The sequence below is a fragment of the Cucurbita pepo genome, chromosome 12 (genome assembly GCF_057944985.1).
Source record: "Cucurbita pepo subsp. pepo isolate OVF chromosome 12, ASM5794498v1, whole genome shotgun sequence".
Lineage (NCBI taxonomy): Eukaryota > Viridiplantae > Streptophyta > Magnoliopsida > Cucurbitales > Cucurbitaceae > Cucurbita > Cucurbita pepo.
This window is the reverse complement of record NC_141809.1, coordinates 14981716-15005789: the sequence shown is the minus strand read 5'-3', so window position 1 is coordinate 15005789 and position 24074 is coordinate 14981716. Positions and strand designations below refer to the sequence as shown.

General features: G+C 34.8%; 3 protein-coding genes across 3 annotated transcripts; all 3 read right to left on the bottom strand.

Moving 5' to 3' along the window:
- Positions 1 to 322: 322 nt before the first annotated feature.
- Positions 323 to 5747, bottom strand: CSLC6 (Cellulose-synthase-like C6). The gene is made up of 5 exons (XM_023692948.2): positions 4394 to 5747; positions 2519 to 2827; positions 1614 to 1904; positions 1421 to 1534; positions 323 to 1356 (listed from the first exon to the last, which is right to left on the bottom strand). The coding sequence occupies exons 1-5, from the start codon at positions 5126 to 5128 to the stop codon at positions 721 to 723; spliced, it is 2085 nt and encodes a 694-aa protein (XP_023548716.2). The 5' UTR covers positions 5129 to 5747; the 3' UTR covers positions 323 to 720.
- A 3991-nt stretch (positions 5748 to 9738) lies between these two features.
- On the bottom strand, positions 9739 to 12364 carry LOC111807808 (transcription factor bHLH62). Its single transcript, XM_023693680.2, has 7 exons — positions 11503 to 12364; positions 11166 to 11396; positions 11012 to 11077; positions 10843 to 10911; positions 10672 to 10752; positions 10311 to 10517; positions 9739 to 10215 (listed from the first exon to the last, which is right to left on the bottom strand). Exons 1-7 carry the CDS (start codon positions 12202 to 12204, stop codon positions 10093 to 10095), a joined length of 1479 nt encoding a protein of 492 aa, XP_023549448.2. The 5' UTR covers positions 12205 to 12364; the 3' UTR covers positions 9739 to 10092.
- Positions 12365 to 18323: 5959 nt separating this feature from the next.
- Positions 18324 to 19487, bottom strand: LOC111807457 (NAC domain-containing protein 21/22). Its single transcript, XM_023693189.2, has 3 exons — positions 19227 to 19487; positions 18792 to 19057; positions 18324 to 18704 (listed from the first exon to the last, which is right to left on the bottom strand). Exons 1-3 carry the CDS (start codon positions 19393 to 19395, stop codon positions 18432 to 18434), a joined length of 708 nt encoding a protein of 235 aa, XP_023548957.2. The 5' UTR covers positions 19396 to 19487; the 3' UTR covers positions 18324 to 18431.
- Positions 19488 to 24074: the final 4587 nt, after the last annotated feature.

The window sequence follows — 24074 nt, the reverse complement described above, 5'->3', positions numbered from 1 at the left end:
ACATGTTCCAAAAACAGATGCAGAGATGTCTAGTTTACTTACTTGCAGGTTTGAAACCATGTGAAAACTCGAGATATGAAGAATAAAGAGAGTAGGAAGAGATTTTTTCCAGTTCTCTAAATGGGGTAGAGACGGAGATTATATTCTACGACTCGGGGACGGAGACAAAGATGGGTTTCTTGTTTTCTTTTCTCCGTGGACATCTCTAAGTGTCATCGACATAGAAATCAAACACGCTCCTAATAAAATGCACAACCAATAAGTTCGGGGAAACAACAAACTTGGTTATGACTAAAAAAGAACTCAAGTTTCACACCATCAATGAATTTTAACACATACAATGAAATTATAAGTTCATGGTACAGAAATCATGAGTTTGACAATAATAAAGAATAAAGGTTCCTCTAACCTCAGAACATCCTGTTCTTGACACTTGCATGTATACAATGTTCTATTTTATCACAATCTTTCCCCACAGTTTCATGCTCCTTTTTTCCCCTCTATAACTTAACCATTTCACATCATTTGCTCGACTTGAATCGATCAAGACTACAACGCTGATCTCAAATACACGAGCAAGAAGTGATCAACAGTGTCAATCGAGAGCAAATGAGCTTAAGAACACTAACTGAACTACTATGGTTCTGCGTAGGTCACAGATGACCTGTAAGTAACCTATCTGCATGAACTAACTCCAAAATCTTAACAACAAAATTTAACTTAACTGACCTGCTCTCCAATTAAATCAAGACCCACTACCAGAAAAGAGATACCCTGAAACAATAGGAAGTAGAAGTGAATTCCTTGAGCAGACAGCAGACTTCTCACTGAGGCAGTCAACAAAATGACTGCAAGAGCCAATTCCTTCCTGTACAGTCGATTTCGTTTGTTTTTCCCTACTTTTTTCGATATCTCGAGCTTGGTCAATTCCTGCAGACCTGATTCCGAGGAAGATCGATGAAGACTCGTACCCTCAACTAGAGGTTCTAGTTCTTTTTCCAAAGCAACAAGATTGTTTTCAGATGATCTTCCTAGTTTCTTTGTTACTATCCATTCATACGAACTTCCAAAGCGGAACAACCCCGATATCATGGCATTGAATTTGGTAACGGACATAGTGTTTTCGAATAGAAGATAGGGGACTAAGAACGGAAACGAACGCGGTGCAGGAAGAATATTTAAGATGGACATGATTCCGGGCACATAGCAAACAACCCAAGCTGGAAGATGAGCTTCTGGAAGGAACATGGAAAGGGGGAGAATTATGCAGAATAAGGTAAAGGAATAGAAGGGAAGGATGAGCTTTCGCAAGAGGAAGAACAGAAAGATCAAATTAGCTTTCTTCTTCCAGGTCACCTGGAACATAAAAACCAGTGTTAGCAAGTAGCAAGCATCAAACTAAGCATTTGAAGTTCCATACCTTTGATTTCAGTACATCAAAGAAGCACAAACGAAATAGCTGCATCGGGCCCGAATGCCACCGGTGCTGTTGTTTCTTGTACGCTTCGTATGATTCTGGAAGTTCACAAAGGCACTGAAAATTTTAACGGTTAGAAAATATCGTCACCGAAAACTTTGCGATGAAGTTCGAATGCATACAAGAAATCGCACACCTTCACATCATTTAGATATATGAATTTCCAGCCACAAAGATGAGCACGGACTGCAATATCCATGTCCTCGACCGTTGTTCTTTCTAACCAGCCCCCGCATTCTTCCAGAGCTTTAATTCTCCAGACTCCAGCAGTTCCATTGAAACCAAAGAAATTGATGAACATGCCATTAACTTGCTGCTCGACCTCGAAATGGAAGGATAGATTTATGTTCTGCAATCTCGTGAGCAAGTTTTCGTCCTTGTTCACGAACGACCACCTTGTTTGGACCAATGCAAGTTCATCATTCCCCTAATGGAGAAAATGTAGACGTTTTATTGTCGTATCAGAGGCCTCTCCTAAGCTTATGAAAAATATTGTATAATATATATAATAGCTTAACGCATATGAGATGTAGAAATTTATTAACAATTCCGAGAATTCTCTTGTAACAGCCCAAACCCACCGCTAATAGATGTTGTCCGCTTTGGCCCGTTACCTATCGCCGTCAACCTCACGGTTTTAATATGCGTCTACTAAGGAGAGATGTTTCTACACCCTTATAAGGAATGTGGGATCTCACATTGGTTGGGGAGGAGAACGAAACATTCTTTATAAGGGTGTGGAAACCTCTCCCTAGCAGAAGCGTTTTAAAAACCTTGAGTGGAAGTTCGAAAGGGAAAGCCCAAAGAGAACAATATCTGCTAGTGGTGGGCTTGGACTATTACAAATGGTACCAGAGCTAGACACCGGATGAAACATTTTTATGGTGTGGAAATCTCTCCCTAGTAGACGCGTTTTATAAACCTTTTGGGGAAGTACGAATGGGAAAACTCGAAAAGGACAATATCGGCTAGCGGTGGGCTTGGGCTATTGCATCTCTCGATACCCATCTTGCAGCTTAGAAGAATAATCAATTCAATTACCTTAAAATGTGGAATAGTTTTCTTTAAAAAGTCTGGTCCAGGCTGAAAATCTGCATCAAAGATGGCCACGAACTCGTAATCTTTAACGTAATCGCACCCCATGGCGGATTTGAGATTCCCTGCCTTGTAGCCCGTACGTATGAGGCGGTGTCTATACAATATCCGGACACCTCTCTGTTGCCATTTTTGTACTTCAGCCTTGATAAGCTGTTGAACATCTAGCTCATCAGAATCATCTAAAACCTGTATGAGCATTTTATCCTTTGGCCAGTCCTGAATACAAACAGCTGCAATAGATTGTTGATAAACCTGTCCCACCCACCAGTCAGCGTAAGTATGAAATAGATATCAAAGCAACAAGACTTACAGATTAGAATGCCAATGGAAATAACAAAAACATCATTGGCCTTTTAAGAAACATCCTGAAAACCCCTTCTATTCAATACAGCTCAGAATTCGTTAAACGTGACGACAACTAGTTACTCACCCAGCCGTCCATGTGAGATCCCACATCGAATGGGGAAGAGAACGAAACATTGTTTATAAGGTTGTGGAAACCTCTTCCTAGCAGACGCGTATTAAAACCTTGAGGAGAAGCCAAGGGAAAACTCAAAGAGGATAATATCTGCTAGTAGTGGGTTTAGGCCGTTACAAATGGTATCAAAGCCAGACACCAGACAATGTGCCAGTGAGGAGGTTGAGCCCCAAAGGGGGGTGGACACGAGGTGGTGTGCCAGCACGTTGGGTCCCGAAGAGGGGTGGATTGGGGGGTTATACATCGATTGGAGAAGGGAACGAGTGTCGGCAAGGATGCTGGGACTCGAAGGGAGGTGGATTGTGAGATCCCACATCAGGTGGACACGAGGTGGTGTGCTAGCAAGGACGTTGCCTCGAAGGGGAGTGGATTGGGGGGTTCCACATCGATTGGAGAAGGGAACGAGTGCCAGCGAGGACGTTGGGACTCGAAGGAAGGTGGATTGTGAGATCCCACGTCGGGTGGACACGAGGGGTGTGCCAACAAGGACATTAGGCCCTGAAGGGGGGTGGATTGGGGGGTTCCACATCGATTGGAGAATGGGAACAAGTGCCAGCGAAGATGCTGGGTCTCGAAGGAAGGTGGATTGTGAGATCCCACGTCGGGTGGACACGAGGGGTGTGCCAACAAGGACGTTAGGCCCTGAAGGGGGGTGGATTGGGGGGTTCCACATCGATTGGAGAATGGGAACGAGTGCCAGCGAAGACGCTGGGTCTCGAAGGAAGGTGGATTGTGAGATCCCACGTCGGGTGGACACGAGGGGTGTGCCAACAAGGACGTTAGGCCCTGAAGGGGGGTGGATTGGAGGGTTCCACATCGATTGGAGAAGGGAACGAGTGCCAGCGAGGACGCTAGGTCCCGAAGGAAGGTGGATTGTGAGATCCCACATCGGTTGGGAAGGAGAACGAAACATTCTTCATAAGGGTGTAGAAACCTTTCACTAACAGACGCATTTTAAAACCTTGAGTGGAAACCCGGAAAGGAAAGCCCAAAGAGGACAATATCTACTAGCGGTGGACTTGGGCATTACAGGAGAGTGGAGGATACCGAGTAGTGAGTACCACTTTTCAACGTCCTCATTGTTAAATAGTATATTTAAGAACCTTGTGGACAGACGTAACTATTCTAAATTTGAGAGGAAGTAACGGAAGTATCATTCAAAAACTGCTCAGCACTAATTGAATGATTCATAAAATCACTCCTAAAAAACTAAATTTCTTAACAACAGCCATCAACTATCACAAATCTACAATCTACATTGTCAAATATGAACAACACATGCAACAATAACATAGAAAATGGAGTTAAAGAGGGGTGAAGGAACACCTACATCTTCTTACCTCCCTCTCGTTGCACATGGGAATCTGCACCAATACCATTGGATAATCCTCAGGACTAGCAGCGTTTTCGCCCGTGGAAGAGTACTCGAACGCCGCAACGGGCTTCAATCGCCTGAACTTGATCCAAAAACACCCCAGCATTAGAAGCAAACGATCCACTGACTGGATCAGGAACAATACAATGCATAGATTGATCAAGCATTGCAGCGATGGAGACAGGTAATTTCCCCGAATCTGAAGCCAATTAGCATAGAGAAACCCTATGAATCCAAGCACCTCCGCAGAAGCAGAACTCACAGAAGGGGGGCTGAAATGCCAGCCATTGAAGTACGCCACAAGCTCAAAAACGAGCAATAGAAGCACTACAATCAAGAACACTTTGATAATCCTGTAGAGCCGAGACGTGGCTGAATCAGCTGGTGAATCGGGCGATGAAATCCGACGATTGGCAGTGCGGACTAGATAAACGATACCATTCGTGATTGAAGCCAATGAACCAGCAATCTGCTGGAATTTCAACAGCCAAACCCACGAAATCTGGCGGGCACTCCTGGTCCTCGCTCGGTCCTTATCGGCCATCCGATCTCCAGGGCTCCCAGAACTCCGGATCTCAACGGAGAGAAATGCAGGCGAAGTCGATAAGTTGTCGGACTTTTCCAGCAAGAGTTCGTCATGGTTCCTGTCTCTTTGCTTGTTCCACCATTCTTGGAACTCATAATTCGGTGTTCGAGACATTCAGAAACCCAGAAATCAAGAAGAAAAACCAACAAAATCACAAGACCCAGATCTCTAATTCTCTTCTTCAATGAATGGGAATCAGTAATTCATCATGCCAAGCAAAACCCAGAAAAGAAAACTAACAAAATCACAAGACCCAGATCTCTAAATCTCCTCTTCGATCAAAGGGAATCAGTAATTCATCTTGCCAAGCAAAACCCAGAAAAAAACCCTAACAAAATCACAAGACCCAGATTTCTAAATCTCCTCTTCGATCAATGGGAATCAATAATTCATCATACCAAGCAAAACCCAGAAACAAAAATGGAAGAAACTTGAGTAGATGAGACAGAAATGGAAGCTGCGCTGGAAATAGCAGATAAACACACGGTATTTTTTCCCTTTGTTCCTTTACAGTTGGTGTTTTTGATGGTTTTTTCCTAATGGGAAAGTGAAATGTAAAAACTTAGATGCAGAATTTGATGAATGAATGTAGGAGTGAAGAAGGCATGCAGGCAGGCCATGTGCGAATGCGAGATTCTGAAAATGGACCTTACGCGAGCCTTCACGCGCTGCTTTGCGCCACTGTATGCGTTGGATAGAGTAATCTATTGCTTTGTCTGCGCTCCAATCCTCCACGCTTCCATTTTTCTTTCCAATTTGCCATTACATGACTATGGCTCTTGTCTTTTCTGTCTCAGATTATTACCATTTTGTTGTACTTCCCATACTCATTTTTGAAAACTTCCAATTTTTACTTCAGTCTTCATGATCCATTTCTTATAAACAGCTCATTGACTTGTATAAGCAAATTGTTATATCTTTTTCAACGCTTCTAAAAGTTTCTAACTATTATAAATGAATGATTGGTGAAGGATGATCATAGTAGTAAGGTAGTGGTGGAAGGCTGCAACGATGGTGGTGGTGATAGTCCGTGACAATTGTTGTTGGTGATATCTTATTCTAAAATTTTTTCTTGTAGAGTACGATTAGAGACAATGGCGAAAACGGGTGGATGAGAGGTCGATTCTTTGCGATCTCCTCTTCAATGTCTGTTGTGGATAGGGCCAAGGTATGTTAAACGTGTTGGCTTGAAGAAATTTGTTTGGTGAAGACATCAGGAGCTATCAGAGTTGATCTAAGGAGAAAACGTCCATGGGTATAGTTTTGAACTCATAAGCTTCTCTAGTTGATCCCCCATTTCGTTGGTGTATTTACTTGAGTTTGACCCATTACATTCTTCTCGAGTAAATCTACAAGTTTACTGAAGAGATCAAAAAGCTATTAAAGTCATAGTAGAAGTTGGAAAACGAGAAAAGTTGATCAATAATAATTTTATTATTTACAATTTAACGTTATACGCAATATGGGAGAGACTTAGGTTGACGACGAAAATGCTACTAAGAAATAGGGGTGTACATTCAACCCGACAACCCGAATTAGGTTGGGTTGGGTTGGATTAGCTTTTCGAGTTAGTTTAGGTTCATTTTTCTGAATTTGAACTGACCCGATTCGATTTTGGGTTTATGGGACAGAAATATTATTTGCAATAATTTATTATTTGGGAGAGAATGGGCCTTTGGATCCTTTAGGCCCAAGGAAATCCCATTTTTTTACCAGGCCCAAGAATAGGCCTTTGGATCCGTTAGGCCCACACTTTTACCAGTTCAAAATAATAGTTTATTAATATATAAAAAAAAGAGGGAGAATTTACTATTATACCCTACATTTTTTAATTTAATTTTAAATAGTAAAAAGAAAAGATGGTGACACATTATGAAGTCAATAATATTACCACCAGCTGTGAGTGAAAAAGACTCGAGAAGAAAAGGAGAATAAGGTCATTTTCCTCTAATATTTTATGAAATAAATAAATAAATAATATAAAAGATTTAGAATAATTTGGATTATTTCACGCCTGAAACGACGCCCCGGACGGACGCATTTTTCACGATGGATTATTCCATATACTCAAAATAATTGTTTATTATTATTATTTATTATTATTACCATTCTAATTCTAAAACTTTAATTTTAATTTTAAATTTTATAAATTTAAATTTTTTACAAATTTATAAATCTATTAAATATAAATTTATTTTAAATTTAATTATTATTAAACCTGAAATTAATATTCATCGGTATATTAAAAATTAATTGATTTGTTGAATATAATATCAAATTTTACGTCAAATTTGAAAGATTATTGGAATAATATATTAAACATTTTTTGAAAAATTAGGACGAAATAGATACCTTAAAAGTTCATTACTAAATTTGTAATTGAACTAAAAAAATTATTATCTAACACAACAAGTAAATTTGCTACGCTTTACACGTCAAAATTTAAATGTCATATCTAATTTTTTTAGAAAAATAGAAATATTGATAAAGCGTTGATGATGATTATATTCGAGTAACCCAAACATAATAATAATAATAATTATTATTATTGTTAATATTTTAATTTTTTTTACAATATAATAAACATATTGATATATTTTGGGGTGGGGGAATTGAGCATTATATATTTTTCTAAAAAAGAAAAAACATTATAATTATTATGTGTGGTAAATAATGATAATAGAAATAGCAATTTCACATACACGTGGACATAATTTGATAATTTTTTATTTTTTATTTTTTAACTATAAATTATGATTAGGATTGATGGGTTAAACATTATAATGTTGCATTACTTGATTGATGAAAAATAAATACAAAATCAAGTTGAAGCGTGTGAAATTATTCTTCCTAATTAATAATTTAACATTATATTCAATCATAGATTATAGTCAATAACCAATTTTAAAAAAATATTCCTATTATCTTTAATTTCATATTAATTCTATATAAACGACAGACTTCGACTTGTTAAGATATTATGTCTTCGACCAAATCATCATATGAGCTCAGACAAGTTTGACTAATCAGTTAGGGCGTTCCCTCCATATTTTAAAATTTTGAAGAAATTCATATCAAAATAGAAAAAGAAAAAAAAAACAAAATTTCTCGTGCATTTGTGTAACAACCCAAACTCATCGTTAGTAGATATTGTCCGCTTTGACCCGTTACGTATTATGTCAACCTCATGATTTTAAAACGTGTTTGTAGAGAGAAGTTTCCATGCTCTTATAATTATTTAGAATCTAAATAAATATTGGAAAAGAAAAAAAAAATGAAGGGTTGGTTTGAGTCTATGTATGGTCCTAAAAACATTGGTGCATGGTAGGGCCTAAGTTATGAGGTAGATTTGAAGCCTTTTAGCTTCCATTAAGGACATGAATTTTAGGACTTTGATAATGACCATTCACCTATATACTCCTCATTGCCACTACCTAATTTATCAAACTCGAGGCATCTTTCGACCAATATCCCAACGAAATCAAGTTCAGTTAAAATAATTTCAGATCAATCACGTTAGAATACGAATTTTAACGGAGCGTGTTCTAAGGAGAATGACTATAGACTCCGTCTATCTATAATGTTTACTACTAAAGGTTAACCGTCTCTTTAGAAGACAATAATCATAATGGTGCAACCTTGTGCTTGTCCTCTACTGACGGTGAAACATAGAGCAAAATTGAGTCGCCCAAAGTAAAGTCTGTTAGGAACGGATGAAGAGGAAAATGACAGGGAAAAGAATATTGAATATAATAATAATTAAAAGAGAGAGATAGTGAGGGAGGAGTGGGTTAAAATTGAAAAATTGAAAAATTGAAAAGGAATAATTAGTTAGTAGGTATAGTGTTACACACTTTATAACATGATTGAGCTTATTATAATTTTAATTATGTAATGGGGACTACACTCTCACATCAACAATATTATATTTTCTCTCTCATCATTACTATATATATTTTATATACACATTACCACGAATAATCTACGCTCCAATTATAAGCTTCTTGATAATAAATTAAAATTTGTGTCTAATAGATTTTTAATTTTTTTAATTTTTTTTTAAATTTTAAAAGTTTAAGAATTTTTAATATAAATTTGTTTAATTGTGTAATATATAAAATAATAATAATAATAATAAAAGCAACTTTTCCAAATTTTTTTTTTCTGAATTAAATTTTTTGAAAAGTTTAGATAATAAAGGGTTTTTGATTCATTGGGCCTAGTCACAATCTCACCACTGCCAACCTGGATGCTCCTTTTTTAAATAGCCTTTTTTTTTAATTTAAAATTGAGTGATAAATTATTATTCTCTTTATGATTAAATTTAATTAATTAATTAATTCCCCACCCAATAGCCAATATCTTCTAATAATTCAAATTAGACTTTTTTTTTTTTTTTTTTTTTTTTTTTTTTTAATAAAAAAAAAAGAAAATAATAATTTGTTTTTGGAAGAGAGAGTGCATTGTAGACAGCTGGTTACAACGTTAAGTAAGAATCAAATCTATTTGATTACTTCATAAAATAGCATTGATTTGACATTACCCCAACCAAACATTAATTATTAATTATTCATTATTCATTATTATTACTACTCCTAAAGTTCATGTTTTTAATTATTATTATTATTATTATATTTATTTTCCTTTTCTTACATTAAAGGACAAAATGTCCAACACCATGGCTCATAAATTAAAAAAAAAAAAAAAAAAAAAAAAGACAAGGATTGTAAAAAATAATAATCCCTCAAATTAGCCTTTTTTTTTTTTTTTTTTTTTTCTTTTTTGGTTTTTATATATTACAATGTGGTGCGGTACAACTTAGCACCAAATGGACAAACTTGATTCTACAGATTTTAAAATAAAATAAAATACAACAATATTAAAATATAGAATAGAGATTACCCATTTAAAAATAAATAAATAAAAGTCTCTCCTTAATTATTAGACCTAAGAAATGGGATAAATGGGATTTTTTTTTTTTTTTTTTTTTTTTTTTTTTTAATGAATGATTGAAAATTAATCTCTTGTATTTACAACAGCCTTGCCTTGCCTTTGTGTATGGTGTTGAATGAAGAGATTCATAGTTCAATTTTCATTTGCTCTGACCCTGCATGATTACCTATGTTGAAGTTTTGCGTCTGGTTTTGGATGAACCCCATTTGAACCATGCTTTGAAGCTCGTCTTCCCCGAAACTTCGATACTATATCATACACAAAATTGAAAGTAAAAAGATTTAGTCGGGTTTTCAGCGGCAAGAACAATCTTAATCTTAACGAATTACGAATTACGAACTACCTGAGAGGGGTGATTTTGGGGGAAGGATGAGTTGAGAGGAGGAGGGTGTTGAATGGGAAGATTTTGGCGTAAAACAGAGTCCAAAGGGTCCACAGAGCAATGAGAAGTGGTTGGGAGAGAGGGATTTGTGTGCCCATAGAACCTTGAACCTGAGGATTCTATTGGGGAAATTTGTGGATGTCTTAAACTGGTGCCCGATTCGTACATCTGTCGCAACCCGAACCAAACAATAATAAGATCGAGCATAAACCGAACGGAACTAGCTAAACTCATATTCGTTACACAGTTTTCAATTATGTAATGAATTAAAATGAAATGTTCTATGTAACAAAGTAAATTAAAGCAGGGCTGATGATTTTACTTGTTTTGAGATGAGAGAATCCACGTTGAAATCCACCCGGGTGGTGGTTGTATTCACAGAAGCCAACTTCATGGACAGAAACTGAAACCAAATTCAAAATCATTCACTTACAAAATCCTCATTCCTAAACTGCTCATGAAGTTTTGATTATGTTCTTATTAGTTTTTTTACCTCAACTTGGTGTTGTAATGACTGCACATAGTTGATAATCTCATCCAGCATGAGGGCTTTTCCAGTTACCTAGAATTGACCAAAAATGAAAGTTTTCAATGAGATTAATATGGCCAAGAGCTGAAAAAGTGGTATCTAAATTGGCACAGTTTCTTAATTGCTGCTCTACCTTGTTGCAACCTGGTACGAGATCTTGAAGGAGTTTCATTCTTTCGCTGATTTTCTCTCTTCTAACCTTTAATTCAGAAGAAGAAAATGAAATTTACAGAGATCAGTATGATGATCAGAATCCGAATGAGAATTGTTGAAATTAGTTCACTCACTCTTTCAGCAAGGCTATGGCTATCAGTTGCTTGCCCTCTTCTTGCTCTGACATGAATGTAATCTTTTGGAGGTTCTGGAGGCTTGGAATTCTCCTTTGTTTGCTTCTCTTCCACTGTTTTCTCATCGATTTTCTGCGAATCCTCTTCCGTTTTCATGTTTCCTTTTTCGTTTTCCTTTGGTTCCACTGCTTTCAGTTTCTTTGGAATTTCCTTTCCGGGAGCTTCAACTATCTGCAACAATGGCGGGAAAAAAACGAAACGAAACGAAACTCAATTTTCATGGAGTGATTTCGCAATTTCAGATGTAGAATTAAGGTATATGAGTTGGAATTTTTACCGGTTCTTTGAGTTTCGCCTTTGTAATTGCCTTTCTCTTCCGTGGATTCGGAATCGCCTTGTCCGGATTCGAGAGAGACGATTCGTCTTCATGAGATGAGGAATTGTTCTTGTGTTGTTCTAGCAAATTCGTTTCAGATCCGAGGGCTTTGATCGACGGACTACTCGAAACACGGCTTAATTTCTCAGTAGCAATCGGAAGGTGAGATCTGTAATTACCGAATTCGTTCGTCAATTGACGGTCATTGAAGCTCCTACTTCCAAAACACGAAAACCTAGCAGCTCGTTCTGCCAATCCAGGATCGGACGTAAATTCCGCCACACTCGAAGAAGGAGTCAATGCGGCAGTAGAATTCAATTCCAAGATTCTTCTCTCGGAATTCCCGCCTAATTTCCCGATCAGTTGTCTGATCACGAAGCTTTCATTAGTTAGGTTTGAATTCGAGGCCGCTGGAGAAGAAACCATCGAACTCAGAGCCGAATCGAATTGGAAGCTCTGATCAGGAACTGGATTGAGGAAACAATCCGGTGGCGATTGGTGAGAGGAAGAACAGTGAGTAAGGTCCGGAAGATGAGGTTGAGGAGGAACATCCATGGCAGACGACGAAAACTGGTGGTGCCAGGTCGGCATGGAAGGATTGGAATCAAAATGCATGAGAGATTGAGGAATTCCAGTAGCATTGAGGAAGAATTCGTTCTCCATTAACAACAAATTTGCAGAAGAAAGCTTTGCTTCACCCAATTAAGGAAATTGGATTAATGGTTTGGAGGAAACTAAAAGTGAATCAAAAGCAAACTTACAGAAATAAGAAAGAGAGAGAATGGGAAGTGGGGAAGAGGAAGGGGAAGGATTGGGAGAGTGAGCAGAGGATAAATAGGGAAAAGAAAGAGAAAGAGGGAAAGGAGATTATTTTGTTTTGTTTGACCTTTTTTTTAAATAAATAAATAAATAAATAAATAAATAACCCTTAATTTGTATATATAATTAAAATATTGTATCAATATCAATACCGAGATTTTGATTTTACTATTTTGGTTCATGTCACGTTGGAGTGAAATGAAGATATATGAATGAACTGAAAATTACATGCTTCTGGGTATACTGATAGTCAAGTAACTTACCATGTCTGAGAAGAATGTCGGGGCACACAGATATCGAATCTTGAACATGGATTTGTAGGAATAGTCAAGTAACACGACCATGTCGGATGAAAATGTCGGGGCACACAGGTACCGAATTTAGATTTCAAATCTTGAACATGGGTATGTGGGATAGTCAAGTAACATGATCATATTGCAAGAGAACGTCGGGGTACATGACTGAACTGATTCCTTCCACCTTCAACTTTGACGGGTATTTACTTTCAACATTATTATTCATAATAATAATTAAACATATTTAATATGTTCAAATATTCCTAAAGTAGTTATTATCTCTAGGCAGTGGAGCAGCTAGGTGGAATGGGGCTATAGGGTCCCATTAAAAATAATCAATGATTAATTTATTAAATAATTAATTTATATATATTCCTAGTATTGTTGTTGATAATTAACAATTAGTGATATATAAATGAACGGAGATCACATCAAAATGAGACCAATTCCGATGATAGAATGACTAAGAAACACTTAAAAGAATTGAAAGTCGCTATCTATACCAACAACGTCTACATTGATGCTTAAAGATGGCTTAAATTAGAACTTCCCGTCTTTGGCCCAAAATAAAGTGTGGTTCCATTTACGAAGGTACATCCATACTTTGTCCTTCATAAAGTTTAAGGACGACAACTTTTTCTTTCAAGACGATGACTCATTTTTCACCATAGCTCATGTTCTAGTGCATAAAGTTGTAGTACAACAAATCCAACGATGTCTAACAAAAGTCATTAGTGCCTGAACTAAGTGGAAGCTGGTGGATATGTGACGTCCGAACAAAAAATGAGTACATGAATAAATCAAAACCATATCCGAATGAGAATGATCATGTACCAGCTCAAACACACCACTAGCAGATATTTAGGTTTTCCCTCTCTAGCTTACTCTCAAGGTATTTCAAACGCGTATGTTAGGAAGAAGTTTTCACACCTCCAACCAATGTGAGATCTCACAATCCACCTCCCTTCGAAGCTCAACGTCCTCGTTAGGATCTCACCCTTAAACACAATGCATACACAATTAAGTCGTGACACTCTAGGAAGTCATAGTTAATGACACGATTGACGATGAATAGATTACATTTGATATACGCAAGTGACGTAACCCTAATGACAACTCATACACATAAAGCTCTGAATCTCGGTATAAGATTGACCCGAGTAGGGTAGGTAGTTGTAGGTACAAAATCACCCAACATAAATTAAAGTGTACCTTTTGAGATGAAATTCAAAGTATGGGGGGGGTAAAGGATTTGCATATGACAGCTGAAATACAGCAAATTTGGAACCAAACAACAACCTTAGCCCTCTCATTGACCTTTGCAGGAAGACAGCTCCATTGTCTCTAATTCTTTATTGCCTTACAAACGTGTTCTTTCATCATCCTCAAATTTCTTCCTATTCAATTAGTTTATTGCAAAATTTACACTTTTATCTCAAAAATACTCTCGAATTTTTATTAAGAGTGTACGCGGGTTGAATTGGATTAGACTGAAAAAATCTTTTAGACCCATAAAAAATTTTAGATGATTGGGCTGGTGACTCGAGTAACCGAATAAATTTACAACTCAACTCAACACTCTATTCTCGAGTTACATTAATAATTGTAATTTTAAATTGGGTAGTCTAGTTGTTGAGGATTATTAGGAATGAGTCCCACATTCGTTAATTTAGTAGAAGATCATGGGTTTATAAGTGAGGAATACTATCACCATTGGTATGAGGCCTTTTGGGGAATCCCAAAACAAAGTCATGTTCAAAGTGGACAATATCATTCTTAACATGAGTTAGTATGATTATGTGGTCGTATGAACGCCCGGAGTTTTTTTATATAAATTGAGGAAAGGGGTAGGGTTGTTGGATGTTGAACCGTAATTATTATTTAGTAAATATGAAAAGAATGAACGATGCTAGCGAAATAAATACAAGAAATATAAATAAATTACTATTTTGCCCTTGAGTTTGGATCGTTTTTTTTACTCCGTTAGTGCAAAGGCTAGTATGTACTCATTCGTTCGATGTTAAATTATAGGTTGAATTACAATTTCGGTCCTTAAACTTTAATGTTGTTTTACAGAAGAAAAATGTAATATTAAAAAATGTTTGTGTAATTCATAGAAAATTGATAAATAAGGCGCAACCGTTGCATTAACGCATGGCTTTTGGGTCATTGAAAAAGTGCCCAAAAGTACCAAAGTTTAGACCAAACGCTTCGTATTTAATTCCATTTATGTTATGGATGCAATTTGGCTCATGGGTTCTTACCAAATGTCCATCCACTCTCTTGTTATGCCGACTAAAGTTTCTACACTTTTATAAAGAATGTTTCGTTTCTCTCTCGAATCCATGTAGGATCTCAAAATTCATCTTTTCTTGGGGGTCTAGTGTCCTCGCTGGCATACCACCTGACGTCTGAGCCCAAACCCATCATTATTTGATATTGTCTACTTTGACCTATTAAAACACGTCTCTTAGAGAGATGTTTCCACACCCTTATAAAAGAATGTTTCGTTCTCCTCTCCTATCGACGTCGAATCTCACATTTTGATCATAAAATGGGTTTACCATTCGTAATATTTTATTAACTTTCATACATTACACTAAAAATATCTAATTTGACTTCTATGATTAATATATATAAATATTAAAATTAGTGATTTAGATTGAGAGAGATTATTATATATGAAGTTTGATGTGTAAAGCCAAATTTAAAAAGTAATTGATTCCAAACCCCAACATAATGTGCCATCCTGACATGTCTTTACATTATTAAAACACCGTTTCATATTTCAAGTAGCTTCGGTTCTATTTGGTCTCAGTATTGTCTGATTCTTCTCATTTAACAAACAAAAAATAAGGTTATTCATACGTAATATTGAAAAGTCGAGCCAATTACATTTTAAGTTATAACATTGTTAAAGAGGGAAACGAAACATTCCTTATAAGCTTCTGTATATCTCTCCCTAACGAACGCGTTTTAAATCCGATACGTAACAGACCAAAACAGACAATATCTATTAGCAATGGACAGCAAAAACGTTTAGAAATTAGGAATCTTCGTTTAATTAGATGGGTAGTTAATACTTAATACACAATTATTAGACGTTAATTACAGCTATTACATGTACATAAGTACTTAAGGAAGGACAATTGAAGAGACAAATGCATTACAACTAACATTAATATATACAAAAAAAACATCATGGATTATATGTTAGTGAAAGTAAACTAGGTTTTGTCCCTACATGAGCTAAACTTATATTAATTTGTCTTTTTCCTTTTTTATTTATTTATTTATTTATTTTTAATTTTATGATCACAATGATATTGCTTTTTCTTATTTTATTTCAATACTTTAATCATTAGAAAATGGGTAAAGGAGTTGTTGAGGAAGTAATTAATAGAAACCAAAAGTCAATTAAGAGTTTGTTTGCTTTAAATAATGTATTACCCCATTATTTTACTACATATCGATTTTTTATTCTTTTTTTTACTTAAACGACCCGTAAGATCTGAAATTTGGATTCGACGCCTGATAGCTCTACGTTGATTATCTCGTGGCTTCATTGCAAGCACAATCAGCCATCTAAAACGTCATTGTCATTACTAGAAAAAGGCTAAGTATTAAAAATACTCATAAAGTGACCCACTGATCGAGTTGAAAAATGCATACACATGAAAATATGACTGTGATATGACCTGAAACCTAGCCTTGTGCTCTACTTTTTTTTTTTTTTCCTCGGATTATGCATCACTTTCGTACCTCTAGTCTCGTGTACATCGCTATCATGCTCATAAAACTTACTAAATAAGCTTTCGTACTCCCTAGACCTCATCGGGTGCAAGCATAAGCTCCACAAACTATGATGCACCATAGAAAATATTTCATGCATAAATATCGATCATCGAACTTATCCATAACGTATTCGAACAAGTCAATCATGCAATTTAGCGATCTGCCCATCAACAATATCCAAATATATATTGAAATTTTATGAAAATATCAAACATATATATTGATTTATTTATAGAAATAATGGTAGAAATGTGTGGTTTTTAATATTTATTATGATATCAATTGATTTCCAATATTAATTCTTAGATATGCCCCTCGATATGTTAACAAAGGGAAATGACCCTGTCTTTTGGTTTGTTACAAGTGTCTAGTTTTTTTTTTTTTTTTTTTTTTTTTTTTTTTTTTTAATATTATAGAAAAAAATAGTTCAACAATGTCAAGCTCACCACCAGCCGACATTATCCACTTTCGCTCTTTACGTATCGTCGTCAGTCTCACGATTTTAAAACACCCCTCTCCAACTGTATTGGACCTCATAATTCACCCCATTCAGGCTCAGCTAACATACTGCTTGGTGTCTAACTCTGATATCATTTGTAATAGTCCAGACCCATCGTTGGTAGATATGATTTGCTTTAACCCGTTACGTATAGTCATCAGTCCCACAATTTAAAACGTAAACTCAAATTAACCGATCTAGTTTCAATTTATTTTTTATAATTTTTTTAATGTTTAAATTAGACTATATAATATTATTAGTAAAGTTGGTATGTAAAAATGGTGGGAATAATTTGATTAAACCTATGAAACTTTAATAAAAGAGAATTTAAAGTGAGCAATTTAATGAAAATAATATTATATATATATATATTAAATAATAGTTTTTTAAGTTTTGAGAAAATTATATAATATTATGGTCGGTGTGTTTTTTTCGAAAGCCCTAACGAAATTTCCGGGAAACCGGAGGCGGAAATAAACATCCACAAACCACGGGAATTATTTTATTATTCTCACCCGCCTTCACGCCGTACTTCCTCACCAACCAATCAAATTTTGTATTTCAACCATCCTTTTTTTTTTTAAGTCGTTGCAAACTTCGATTTATTTATTTATTTTTTAATTAGATATTAATTGAAGCCCATGTGTTGGACATAGCCTGAAAGGCCCAAAAAGTGGAAGCCCAAATGGAAATCCAAACTTGGGTTAGATAGGCCCAATAGCCCAAGCCCAACTTTAGATTTTTTTTTTTTTTTTTTTTTTAATTTTTAAATTGAGTTGGGTTGAATTTTTTAAAAACTAAAATTTTGGGTTGGTTCGTGTTAGACTTTTTTTGTCGGGTCAACCTGACTAACATGAAAATAGGGTTACAACCCAACCCAACTCAACCGTGCTTTTAAGATTATTATGAAGATTAAGAATATTTGACGTTTTGAACTGATATTAATGATGCATTTTAAATTGAAAGGTTCATGTTCGAGCATTATGAGAATTTAAAAATAGAGAGTTGAGTTAGGTTGTAAATTTTATTGGAGTTGCTCGTTTCACTGACCCAACCAACCTGAAATTTCAGGTTGGTCCAAAGACGCTCCAGTCCAACCAAACTCATAATTGAAAGAAGTAATAGTTACTACTTATACCAACCAGATACACCACTTTTAGTGACTAATTATAAGACTAATTTAGAAAGCATGTGAGTGAAGACAAAACATACTGAATGGACCCGTTTTAGTTTGTGGAGACTTACTTCACTCTTAGGACTAGTTCATGTCACGCACGTAACATGGTGGTTCATCGAATGTCTAGATTTTCAAATCGTTATCTGAATCCTAGCATGGCCGATGAACGGTAACAATGATCATACTCATCCCCGAATTTATCGAATCTTTTGTAGAATTCAATTTAATTGACACTATTAATCTTAAAATATTATACGTAACATAAACAAGTAAATCTTAAAATAACAACGATACTATTAATCCATCAATCAAAAAAATACTCATAAGGGAAGAACCCATTTTGGATGCTATCTTCAATCTCAAAGCCTCCAGCTTCTTCGTCTACATTATTGATGTTCTTCCATGACACCCTATTGCCGTCCTCGATCGATGGGAGCTGCACGATGCTTGTTAAATACGACGACGACGAAATAGGGACGGGTGCCGCCATATCGAACGTCTGGTTGATCTTTGTTGTTCCTGTGGTGATCTCATCTGGCTTGCTCTTATAAAAGACTCTACACAAAACCCAGTCCTCCTGGTACGAGCAAAAGTTAGTAAATCAAACCAGTTTTAACAGTGATATATACTTAAACTAATTGAACTATAATTCGTTCATAAGAACCTTTGGAGGCATATGAGGGGTTTGAATTCGAAACTCGTGCATAATCCAACCCGTCTTGATCCCATTTGGAGCTCTTTTTCTATAAAACACCAAAGTCTTTCTCATCCCTATAACTTGACCCGTCTTTGGATTCATCACCGTTCTATCTTTCCCAGTTGCTTTCCAGTATCCTTCTAGTGTTGCACGATTCGCCCTCTGTCCCGTTGCATACTTTCTATCCCGAAAGCTGAAGAAGTACCACTCCTTTCCATTCAACTTAGCTGCCTCTGCATTCAGATTCATACAAAAACATTCATAACTTGGTCGAGAACAATCACATATTATAATTTACAGACCTTTAAAATTAGTAATTGAGATCTTATCAACGAGCTATGCTCAAATTGGAGGCCATATTTTATAATTAGTATCGAAGTATTGGTAAGAGAAAAGAAGTACCAGGAAGATGCCATGGCTCACAAGTATGCAAGTCAATCTCCATCAAAGTTCCCTTCAAAGCTTCTTCATTTGTGATCTTTTTGTACAAATAATGGCACACTAACTCCTCGTCGCTCGGATAAAACCTAAACCCGGGTGGAAGTGTCTCTCCAACGTCTTGTAACCCCATTCTTGTAATTTTTCTCGAAAACCCTAAACCCTAAACGCTCTACCGAAGTTTTAATTTCGAGAATTTCATTACTCCCGAGAAGTGCTTCGACCTATATATACATGTATATGTATATATATGTGTGTGTGTGGAGGTGGGGCAAGTGGCTAAAGAATATTGAAATTAAAGTTAAATTGAGTTGAAATTTGAAATGAAAGCGTGTGTAGAAAGAGAGAAGGTGGCATGAAATTTCAAAGCAAAAACCGTGTTTTTTAAGAGTTTTAGATATACATTACTAAGCTCCAAACAAAAACTAGAGTGCTACGAAATTTCTCTTCAAAAGAGAAACGTCTAATTCAAGCATAAAGAAATTTGTGAAAAAAAAAAAAAAAAAAAGTATCGAATCTTTCTATATAAAATAATTTCTACGAGACTTAGCTGGTCGAGGTTTATTGTGTATTACAACTGTGTATCATTTGTCAAAGTTGGTCTTCGTCCCTGTTGACGTAGAGTAAAGATGGTACGTATATATTATCAATATCTTGAAATGTAACAATCTAAGCCCACCATTAATAGATATTGTTCGTTTTGGCCCGTTACGTATCACCGTTAGCTTCAGGATTTTAAAACGCGTCTACTATGGAAAGTGTTTAGTCTTACTTCAATCAGTGTTTCGCACAGTTTGGTGACTGACTCTAATACCATTTGTAAAAACTGAAGCCTACTACTAGCAGATATTGTTCGCTTTGGCTTGTTACGTATCACCATCAGTCTCATGGTTTTAAAACACATTTACTATGGAGAAGGTCTAGCCCTACTTCGACCAGTGCCTTACATAGTCCGGTGACTGGCTCTGATATCATTTGTAACAGCTCAAGCCCACTACTAACAGATACTGTCTGCTTTGGCCGTTACGTACTGTCATTAGTCTCATGGTTTTAAAACGCATATACTATGAGAGGGTCTAGTCCTACTTCGACCAATGCCTTACACAAAACGATGACTGGCTCTGATACCATTTATAATTGCCCAAGCCCACTATTTGTAGATATGGTCTGCTTTAGCCTATTATATTGTCATCTGTTTTAAAATGCATCGGTTCGGGAGAGGTTTCACACCCTTAAAAGGATCTCACAAAACAGTTCAAAATGTAACATTAGAATTTACGTAATTCTAATTATTCATGCCAGATTTTCTCCTCAGATCATAACATCGAGTGTTTTTTTTTTTAATTTAAAAGTTCGATGACGTAATTATAATTCTACGACTCGATAAGTTCTAAGCTTTCCCATTAGAGATGATGAATGCAGACTCAAATTGAAATGGTTAGTCAAATACATATCTTCCCTTATATGATATAAGAATAAATTCCCTTTTCAAAGTTATTCCAAACAAAAAGTAAAAAACCAGACAAAACATTAATGTCATGCTGTCACCTTTCTCTCTCTCTCTCTCTCTCTCTCTCTCTCTAAATATACACCTCACTTTCACACAAATATGAATACATAGAAGCTACGTTGCAACATCCCGATTATAAAACATACAATATCGGTTCTTTAAGGATGTTTTGTTCTCACTTATATGGTAAAACCAATGAAAAATAATGTAATTCACGTAACTTATATGGTAAATTCAGGTTCGACACCTAATAGCTCTAGCATTCTCCTGCAACATGGTCACGTAACCTACTCATTTCTTACTTTTGAAGAGTGAAAACTATCCGTACAGACTAACACAGAGCTCTTTCAAGATGTTTGTTGCTATTTGATACGTTTCTTTATTAGGGTTCGTCAAATTATAATATTTTACTACCCTTTATTATTCATATTCTTTATGTAGCAAAAGGCCTACCTTTATTTCCTTGAGCTTACTTCTGTAACGAAACTTACAAGACAAGTAACATCATGAAATGGCTTAAAAGTCGTTTTAGATCCAATAATGTTAAAGTTAAAAGGAGATGGAGAGACGTCACGGTCTATATAAAATACATGCAATACTTTTCTGGTTGTCAATTGATTTTAAGATAGAACTCTCTGTTTATACAATATAATACGTAAAACTCAAATGAATATTCGATCGAAAACTCGACCAAAAACGATGAAGTCAAAGAGACCCATATTATGACCAACATAAAAGAAGATAGGCCGAGAAGAAAGTGCACGTCACCTACTAAGAAAAGTTGGAGAAACGCGTCGAATGCTACTATTATAAGCTATTTTAAATGAAAAATAAAAGACTCGAGTTATAACTTAAGAAATAAAATCTTCGATCAAAAGGTCAGACGTTCACTCGAGCCGGGCGCATGTGGCTAGTGCTTAGCCAGACGAATATTTGGGCGTTGGGCTATCTTCTAGGACTTTGGTTTAGTTCACCCTGGGCTTCACTTATTTTACATAGCCCAAATTCACCTATTTATAACACAAATATATAACAAATTAGTAATTTTTAGCGTTAAAAAAATATTTAAAAAAAGGTTTAGTATAGTTTTTTAATGATTTAAAAAAATGAAAAGTATTTTTAAAAAATAATAATGATAATAGCACTGGAAAAAATTGTACCAGTATTCAAAATTTGAATTTAGTATCTGATGACCTCGACATTCTCGACATATTTGACAATATGATCAGGGTACTTACTTCTCATCTCTAACAGTGAAAACTATCTCTGCAGATCGACACGTGCCTTTACAGCATGTTTGGTTATTTGTTCCGTGCATTCTAGAAAAATTTATAGGAGATTACTCAATATAGATTTTTTTTTAAAATTTAATGAAAATTACTTTTTATTTTTCCTCTCATTATAATTTGAATTTGTATTTTATTTTTTTATTTCAAATTTAGATTTTTTTTTTTAAAGAAATCTCAAGTTATGAAATGTGAATTTGTTTAATTTTATTTTGGAATTTCAATTTTTAAAAGAATATATTTAATAATTTTTTTTTTATAATTTTAATGTTTGTCTAAAATTAATATTATTAATTTAAATTTTTGTAATTAGTTTCAAAGCAAATTTTATTTTATTAAAAAACTGCAATATTTTCTAAAAAAATCAACGGTCGAGATCGTTAGTGAGTGTGAACGAGTTGACAAAAAAAAAATATAATTAATTATTATTATTATTAGTATTATTATTAATACAATGTGTGTCAAAGTATAATAATACATTTAGTCAACCACGATGACAACGTGGCATTGACTAAGTCAAATAAAATGGACTTTGAGAAGGACACCTCAGCATCCTGACAAAGCTTAGCTGGAAAATAGATCTCAACAACTATCACCAATTTTCATTCAATTCCACGTCCACACCATTACATACACATCAGATATTTTTAAATTTTAAAAATAATATTCTGAATTAAAGCCTTTAATATTTTATTTAAAAAATAGCTCATTAAAATAAAATAAAAATAATAAAAAAAAAACTATCACATGATAATATTTTACTATCACATGAACAATATTTTAAATATTTGTAATATTTAATATTTAAATTTATTAAACTACACTCCAATTAACATTAGAATAAGCACGAGATTAAACGTTTAAGATAAGATACATTAAGAGATGTATTAGTAAGCTACACTCAAAGTCGTGTCTGTTCTACGCTCTCAAAATATAAAATTATTTTCCACACAATCAAGCAAGAAAGTAGGTTGTTGCTTAATTAACCCAACCAAATTATTTTGTTGTCGGCTAATGATTTGAACGTACTTCAAAATGTATAAGTACGTTAATTAAAGTGATACACCGATCATCGATTGAGTTATGGAGTCCATTTTACGTATGATACGTTCTAATAGATTTTAGATTCACTAAAATTGATTTATACTTTGATCTGTTTTTTTGGTCCAATAATAATTTAAACGGGATTTCGATTTGAAAATCGTTAATATTTTAAAACAATTATTAGAATCGTTGTAAGAACGACCCTTTACATAAATTTAACACGTACAAAATGAATGCAAAGCTCGAAAAGTACCACGAACATTTATTATAAATTTAATTTGTGACAAATATTTGTGAACAGCCTGTGGTGTCCGGGGCAACTAACTCAGCTGAAAGTCATGTCCTTCTGTCCGGTCTTAACTCTAAAGAAATGTCTGCGTCTATTAAATAATATACACTCTTATTTTTTGCACAATTATTTTAAATATAAAATAAAATTTTATTTTACCTCTAACATTTTATTTTTATTAAAAATAAAATTTTAAATAGATTATCGGAATAACTCAAATTAACCAAACTCAAAAATTTTATGGTCTACGAAAGTAATTAAACTCACGAACAATTGTAGAAACATTGACCTACAGACGAAAATCAACGAAAATTTAATTAATTTATTTATTTATATAAATTAAAATATATTTAAATTTGATTAAATATGCATGCCCATAAATCATTCATAAGATTTGATTTAACCCGTAGCTCACTCAAATTTAAATAATTTGTTAGTGTAATAATAACGTGTTAAAAATAAATATTATAAATGAATTAAATATTGGAATATTCAACTAAACACAAAATGCATTAGATATTGAAATCAGATCTAGGATTATTTAATCATTAAAATAAGATTAATGGATGAATAATCGAACAATATTAATGAGCCATTAATAAGGGCAACGCAAAGTCAATGAAATAATTAAATACCAACATTTATTTTATGTTATCATGATCTGTCATTTTTCATTAACTATT

Bases quoted from the DNA above. Each gene is read 5' to 3' on its own strand.
- LOC111807808 (XM_023693680.2), bottom strand. From the start codon at position 12,204: ATGGAGAACGAATTCTTCCTCAATGCTACTGGAATTCCTCAATCTCTC. The intron at 11,078-11,165 runs GTGAGTGAACTA...TCTGAATTAAAG, and splicing joins GCCATAGCCTTGCTGAAAGA to GTTAGAAGAGAGAAAATCAG. The intron at 10,753-10,842 runs GTAAAAAAACTA...ATTTGGTTTCAG, and splicing joins CATTACAACACCAAGTTGAG to TTTCTGTCCATGAAGTTGGC.
- LOC111807457 (XM_023693189.2), bottom strand. From the start codon at position 19,395: ATGGGGTTACAAGACGTTGGAGAGACACTTCCACCCGGGTTTAGGTTT. The intron at 19,058-19,226 runs GTACTTCTTTTC...ATCTGAATGCAG, and splicing joins TGAGCCATGGCATCTTCCTG to AGGCAGCTAAGTTGAATGGA. The intron at 18,705-18,791 runs GTTCTTATGAAC...TGCTCGTACCAG, and splicing joins CCCCTCATATGCCTCCAAAG to GAGGACTGGGTTTTGTGTAG.
- CSLC6 (XM_023692948.2), bottom strand. From the start codon at position 5,128: ATGTCTCGAACACCGAATTATGAGTTCCAAGAATGGTGGAACAAGCAA. The intron at 1,905-2,518 runs GTAATTGAATTG...TTTCTCCATTAG, and splicing joins AAACTATTCCACATTTTAAG to GGGAATGATGAACTTGCATT. The intron at 1,535-1,613 runs GTGTGCGATTTC...TAAAATTTTCAG, and splicing joins TATATCTAAATGATGTGAAG to TGCCTTTGTGAACTTCCAGA.